Raw genomic sequence first — 7,500 nt, forward strand, 5'->3', positions numbered from 1 at the left:
GTCAGGGCTGCCACATGGAGCCTCTCTCTCTCACACACACACACACACACCCATCCATCCATCATGAAAGGGTATTGAGTGGACAGACAGTTATTCAGACTGGTGGCACCTCCATCTAAAGGAGGAGGCAGGAGGCAGGAGGCAGGAGAGAGGTGATCTGGACCTGCGTGTCCGATCCCTCTCCCTCTCCCTCTCCCTCTCCCTCTCCCTCTCCTAATTCCAGGTATTTGACAGGCTGAGCTTTTGCCAGCCATGATTAGGGGCAAATCTCTGAGAGAAAATAATCCATAATTACTGCAGAGAGAGGCGGAATTGAGGCAGCCAGCAGCACACAGCCCTCTATCATTCCCAGATTAGATCCGGTCCAGTTCACACAGCGCTGCCAGGCCAGCCGGAGATGGGGCTGCCTGAGAGGGGATTGGACCAGGCCAGCGCCACTCAAGTAGGAGCCGCACAACAGCGTGGACTAATCAGGGGCTTGGGCTGCCTGAGAGGGGATTGGACCAGGCCAGCGCCACTCAAGTAGGAGCAGCTCAGCGTGGACTAATCAGGGGCTTGGTGAACACTTACTGGGGATGATAAACTGCCTTCCTCTACACTCACATAGACTCATGTGCGCACACACACACACACACACACACACACACACAGAGTTTAAATACCTCAGAGACACCCTCTGTCTCCTGTGAACACATAATTAAAAAACCCACTGAGGTACTGTGTGTGTGTGTGTGTGTGTGTGTGTGAGTAAGTGAGAGAGAAAGAGAGATCACACACAAACACTTACAGACCTCACATAGGGCACTAGATATGTACTATGAAGTGAGCATTATGTTTACAGTTTTAGTTTTCAACAATGTGTAAAAGCTGATGACAAATGTTGTTGATTTCTGATGTAGTTCCTGAGGGTTGTAACACAAAGACTATACCACACTAGTTCGAAGAAAAACCAGGGGAAAACACTGATCCCTGCCAAAAAATGTCCAACCAAAGTAGTGAACCATGGCTGTTGCTAAGTAACAGATATTAGCAAAAGGGCTACACTGTTGCACTCATCCTGACAGCAACACCAGCAGACTAGAAGGGATTGATGCATTGTGCTGGCAAGCTCATTTTCACACACAAACACATTTGAAATATCCACAGCATTCAATGGACACTGGCAGTCCTTCTCCAATCATGTGATCATGTCCCACGGGCCTGCTGCCCTGCTGGTCTCACCTTGGGGCCGTCTGCCTGGCCATCCAGTCTGCTGTGCTGGGCCCGGCCCGACCCCGACCCGCTCTCTGCCAGCGGACAGCTCAGCGGGCGGCCGTTCACGTGCGACGGTGCCGAGTGGCCCAGTTTGGGGGAGCGCTCCGCTGCTCCCGGCCGAGAGTCTACGAGAGGGCTGTCTTTGGGGCACCAGGCCTCGGGCGGCAGCTGGGGGTCCCGCGGCGGCAGGCTGCTGGAGGAGGACAGGGGCGGCAGCCAGGAGGCGCGGCCATCCGGCGGGATAGGGGGAGGTCTCTCGGGGGGAGGCGGCGGGGGAGGGTCCCTCTGTGGCGGGGGCGGGGCGGGCAGCGGCTTGTCCTGCTTCCTGGGCATCCCTGGAGAGGACTGGGGAGGAGGGCACAGCGGGCACAGCGGGCACAGCGGGCAGACACCAGTCAGCATGGAACAAGGACCACATGTACAGCTGCTCACACACTGAGGAACTCTGACTGAGACTGATGGACTTTACTGACTGAATGCTGTGTGAACACAACTTAGTCATTGTTGTGGCTTTTTTTTTCTTTCCGTTTAACTGCTTTAATGTTCATGACACATGTTGCACAAGCACACAAGAGAAATGCACCTTTGGGGATCCAGTGGGGCTGGCCGAGGGCGAGCGGATGATGCCCTTCTGGATCAGGTCCAGCCTGGGTGGCACTGGAGGTAGGCTGAGGTGCTGGATGCCTGAGGGGTCGGGCAGGCCTTTCCTGCGCTGGGCCACGGGGGACGAGTTGGGCGACATGATAGGCGAATTCTGCCTGTCTGTGCACTGCAGAGAAGGAACACAACACCATTAGAATAGTTCAGAAGTCTGTCTGTCTGTCTGTCTGTCTGTCTGCACTGCAGAGAAGGAACACAACACCATTAGAATAGTTCAGAAGTCTGTCTGTCTGTGCACTGCAGAGAAGGAACACAACACCATTAGAATAGTTCAGAAGTCTGTCTGTCTGTCTGTCTGTCTGTCTGCACTGCAGAGAAGGAACACAACACCATTAGAATAATTCAGAAGTCTGTCTGTCTGTCTGTCTGTCTGTCTGCACTGCAGAGAAGGAACACAACACCATTAGAATAGTTCAGAAGTCTGTCTGCCTGTCTGCACTGCAGAGAAGGAACACAACACCATTAGAATAGTTCAGAAGTCTGTCTGTCTGTCGGTGCACTGCAGAGAAGGAACACAACACCATTAGAATAGTTCAGAAGTCTGTCTGTCTGTCTGTCTGTCGGTGCACTGCAGAGAAGGAACACAACACCATTAGAATAGTTCAGAAGTCTGTCTGTCTGTCGGTGCACTGCAGAGAAGGAACACAACTCCATTAGAATAGTTCAGAAGTCTGTCTGCCTGTCTGTCGGTGCAGAGAAGGAACACAACACCATTAGAATAGTTCAGAAGTCTGTCTGTCTGTCTGTCTGTCGGTGCACTGCAGAGAAGAAGGAACACAACACCATTAGAATAGTTCAGAAGTCTGTCTGTCTGTCTGCCTGTCTGTGCACTGCAGAGAAGAAGGAACACAACACCATTAGAATAGTTCAGAAGTCTGTCTGTCTGTCGGTGCACTGCAGAGAAGGAACACAACACCATTAGAATAGTTCAGAAGTCTGTCTGTCTGTCTGTCTGTCTGTCTGCACTGCAGAGAAGGAACACAACACCATTAGAATAGTTCAGAAGTCTGTCTGTCTGTCTGTCTGCACTGCAGAGAAGAAGGAACACAACACCATTAGAATAGTTCAGAAGTCTGTCTGTCTGTCTGCCTGTCTGTCTGTCGGTGCAGAGAAGGAACACAACACCATTAGAATAGTTCAGAAGTCTGTCTGTCTGTCTGTCTGCACTGCAGAGAAGAAGGAACACAACACCATTAGAATAGTTCAGAAGTCTGTCTGTCTGTCTGCCTGTCTGTCTGTCGGTGCAGAGAAGGAACACAACACCATTAGAATAGTTCAGAAGTCTGTCTGTCTGTCTGTCTGCACTGCAGAGAAGAAGGAACACAACACCATTAGAATAGTTCAGAAGTCTGTCTGTCTGTCTGTCTGCACTGCAGAGAAGGAACACAACACCATTAGAATAGTTCAGAAGTCTGTCTGTCTGTCTGTGCACTGCAGAGAAGAAGGAACACAACACCATTAGAATAGTTCAGAAGTCTGTCTGTCTGTCTGTCTGCCTGTCTGTGCACTGCAGAGAAGAAGAAGCACAACTCCATTAGAATAGTTCAGAAGTCTGTCTGCCTGTCTGTCGGTGCAGAGAAGGAACACAACACCATTAGAATAGTTCAGAAGTCTGTCTGTCTGTCTGTCTGTCTGTCGGTGCACTGCAGAGAAGAAAGAACACAACACCATTAGAATAGTTCAGAAGTCTGTCTGTCTGTCTGCCTGTCTGTCGGTGCAGAGAAGGAACACAACACCATTAGAATAGTTCAGAAGTCTGTCTGTCTTTCTGTCTGCACTGCAGAGAAGGAACACAACTCCATTAGAATAGTCTCCTCAGGCAGATGCCTCTTAGCATCAAAACAATCATTGGGCATTGCAAACATTGTGAAATCAGCTCCACGTGTCCTGTTTAGCATAAAAAACTAACACTGTACCATTTTATGTTCATTCGAAGCTATTGTAGCTTAGCATTCCTCATACATTCTGTATCTGCACTCACTCACACACACACACACACACACACACACACACACACACACACACACACACACACACACACACACACACACACACACACACACTCTCTCTCTCTCTCTCTCTCTCTCTCTCTCTCTCTCTCTCTCTCTCTCTCTCTCTCTCTCTCTACAAACGGCCAGTTGGTGGTTGGGAAGTGAGCAGCCCTTTTCATTCTTAATAAAACAAGAAATCAGATAAGGAGGAGGTCCTCCTGAAGTGAGGGCCCTGCCTGTTTCAATAGGTCCGACAGAGAGCACCAAACCAGTGGAAGGTCAAAGCAGAAGGATTTACATGTGCAAGTGCTGACCTGGAGATCAGCGCAACAACTGCTCCTAAATCTTTGAGTTTTAGACAGACTACCATTTTACGGTCTGTTTGCTATATATCAAAGCAACAACTAAATCAGCTGTCCAGCCAGAACTCAGAGGAACTCATTCATGGCTTCATCGTGAGCACGCTGGTCTCCAGGGTCTCCAGAGAGCTACAGAGAGCTACAGAGCGGCAGCTCATTCAGCAGACTGGTACCAGAGATCTGACTAAGCCCAATGCAAACTGAGCACAATACTCCTATTCTAAAGACACTGGTTTCCATTCAGTTTTCAAGTTGATTTCAAGTTTTGCTCCTCTACAGTGTTGGGAGGGTTACTTGTAAAAAATGTCTCCCACGTCATATGACAGAATATGTGTGTCTTAAAATGTCATGTATAACGTATTCCTTTAGATGACTCAAGGGGAGTCATGTATTAATGAAATGCTTAGGATCACATCAGCATTGTCTTCCATTGTATTAGCTGTGGACGGTTGTGTCAGACATTGAGGTTGCAAGGCACCACTAACACCAATCTAACAGGGGGCCAAACATAAGACCCTGAGGAACCACACACATTCAGAGACGGCACAGATAGTCCTCAAAACGCAGTTTAACACTAACTGGCTTCCCTGTGTATGTGCCGCTGACTGCAGCAACATTCATGAAAATATATTCTAATGTCCTGTTTGTTAGATTTAAATAAATTGTAAAAAGTCTTTCTGTACTCAGGCATCAAGGTCCCCTGAAGGGCGTGCAGGCCTGCTGCTTGTTGTTGCCTTCAATTGTGTGGTTTTGACGAGATTACGCGCTTACCTTTCTGATGGAGGCCAGTCCGTTCATGACCAGTGTGTCTTCACGATCGTCGTCATCATCCAGGTCCAGCATGGGACAGTTGAAATTGTCCAAAAAGAAGCACTTGCTGCCTTCGTTGCGGGGGTCGAAAGGATCCACTATGATGGGTTCAGTGCCCTTAATCTCACACCGACAGAACGGGCATCCCTGTCCGTCAGACTCCTAGAATGAAATAAAACACGGTTAACATGCAGGAGGTATACAGACACAGCACACACACACACACACACACACACACACACACACACACACACACACACACCCCCACACAGACACAGCACACACAGACACACACACACACACACACACGTTGTGCATCACAAGCACAAAATAGAACACAAGAAGAAAGGATTCAACAGCTGTTGATCAAATTCATCCCAATAACTCGCGCCTGGTTATGTGCATGATGAAGTAAACATGGGGGGTGCTGTTGAGTTTGGGGTGCCATGTGGAAACACTTTTGCCGGGGATCTAAGGCAAAGATCTTGGTGATTAGGAACAGCTGGAAGACACATGCTTCCACTCAATAGAAACCTTCAGGCTCGGCCTACTACAACATCCATCCCTCTTCTAGTTTAGAACAACCACTTGAGACAAAAACACACATATACATGCACGCACGCACGCACGCACGCATGCACGGACATACATTAAGAGGGAAGAGATTTGGACCCTCTAATAAGCTGCAGTCTCAGCAAACAGATTCCATATGCTGGCTGATTAGTCATATTACAGTGGGACTGGGTGTGGGTGTGGGTGTGGGGCGGGAGACTCAACTCTCATTTCCTCCACTTCAACCCTCCCGATCAAAGAGTGCCAGTATTTACAAGAACAAAGGATGACGGGGGCAGCCATCTGGTTGGGGGAATGATGATAGACATAAAGAGACTGTAAAGACCCTAAAAGAGTGGTTCAAGCAGACGGGGGACGGTTGCGTTGCACAGACACTTCACAAAATATGCAAATGCAAAATGCGTGGCTGGCGTGATACTTGTTTCACACAGAAAGTGACATCAGCAATACAACATTCATGGCTTCAACTTCTAGCCTTTCACAAGCGCACCCTCAGGCACTCCAAGGGCAACAGGGTTCATGGTGTGGTGGTGGATGAATCGACACAGGAGATGATTTGATGGGTCAGTCTGCTCCAGCGAGTAATTCGAATAAAAAGGTAATAGTCCTTAGTTGACAGACTTCTCAGATGGCACCCTTTTCCACCAAAACGACCCATGCCCAGCGACCCTATGCCCAGCGGATCATGCCCAAGCAGCTTTAGTGAACTCTGCCCATTCCCCCTGACGAGGGCCCGAGCCATGAAGCACGCCTCCACTATAGTCAATCTAGACCAGAGAGCCACTGAGTCACATTGGATCACCTCAGCCGCCTGCCGCCTGTGGCACCAGGACAGTGAACCTGGCAGCGACGGCACTGTGACCTCTGAGTCAACCCTCTGAGTCACATGGAGAACATTGTTCTCCGCTCACAGATGGAGAGGAGAGGGGGGGGGGGGGGGGCACGGCGGGGCAGGGCAGGCGGGGGAACCAGGCTCAGCGCTGTGACTCTGGAATGGAAAGTAGGATGTGTACATTCTGCACCCTCGTGCGGAGTAAGCAGGGAAGTGTGCCAGTGTGTGTGTGTGTGTGTGCCTGTGTGTGTGTGCCTGTGTGTGTGTGCCTGTGTGTGTGTGTGTGTGTGCCTGTGTGTGTGCCAGTGTGCCTGTGTGTGTGTGTGCCTGTGTGTGTGTGCCTGTGTGTGTGTGTGTGTGCCTGTGTGTGTGCCTGTGTGTGTGCGTGTGTGCCAGTGTGCCTGTGTGTGTGTGTGCCTGTGTGTGTGTGTGCCTGTGTGTGCGTGTGTGTGTGTGCCTGTGTGTGTGCGTGCGTGTGTGCCAGTGTGCCTGTGTGTGTGTGCCTGTGTGTGTGTGCCTGTGTGTGCGTGTGTGTGTGTGGTGTGCATGTGTGTGTGTGTGCGTGTGTGCCTGTGTGTGTGAGTGTGTGTGTGTGTGCGTGTGTGTGTGCCAGTGTGCCTGTGTGTGTGTGCCTGTGTGTGTGCGTGTGTGTGTGCCAGTGTGCCTGTGTGTGTGTGCCTGTGTGTGTGCCTGTGTGTGTGCCAGTGTGCCTGTGTGTGTGTGCCTGTGTGTGTGCGTGCGTGTGTGCCAGTGTGCCTGTGCCTGTGTGTGTGTGTGTGCCTGTGTGTGTGTGCCTGTGTGTGCGTGTGTGTGTGTGCGTGTGTGTGGTGTGCATGTGTGTGTGTGCGTGTGTGCCTGTGTGTGTGAGTGTGTGTGTGCGTGCATGCATGTGTGTGTGCCTGTGTGTGCCTGTGTGTGTGCATGTGTGTGTGTGTGCCTGTGTGCCTGTGTGTGTGAGCGTGCGTGCCACTATAGTACTCATATGACTGTCACTGTTCTCTCCCAGTCGTGACACCTTGAC

The 7,500-nt window shown here is 50.4% G+C and overlaps 1 protein-coding gene across 2 annotated transcripts in view; it reads right to left on the bottom strand.

The window, feature by feature from the left end:
* The window catches only part of cblb (Cbl proto-oncogene B, E3 ubiquitin protein ligase), a 69,319-nt gene that overhangs the window by 12,181 nt on the left and 49,638 nt on the right, over positions 1-7,500 (bottom strand). For both annotated transcript variants that reach the window (XM_031572651.2, XM_031572650.2), the window contains exons 10-12: positions 5,036-5,236; positions 1,838-2,023; positions 1,222-1,599 (exon numbers count right to left, since the gene is read on the bottom strand). In XM_031572651.2, the coding sequence (XP_031428511.1) occupies positions 1,222-1,599; positions 1,838-2,023; positions 5,036-5,236 (765 nt within the window). The remainder of the gene's footprint in view (positions 1-1,221; positions 1,600-1,837; positions 2,024-5,035; positions 5,237-7,500) is intronic.

The sequence above is a fragment of the Clupea harengus genome, chromosome 8, assembly GCF_900700415.2.
Source record: "Clupea harengus chromosome 8, Ch_v2.0.2, whole genome shotgun sequence".
In the NCBI taxonomy this organism is placed as follows: domain Eukaryota; kingdom Metazoa; phylum Chordata; class Actinopteri; order Clupeiformes; family Clupeidae; genus Clupea; species Clupea harengus.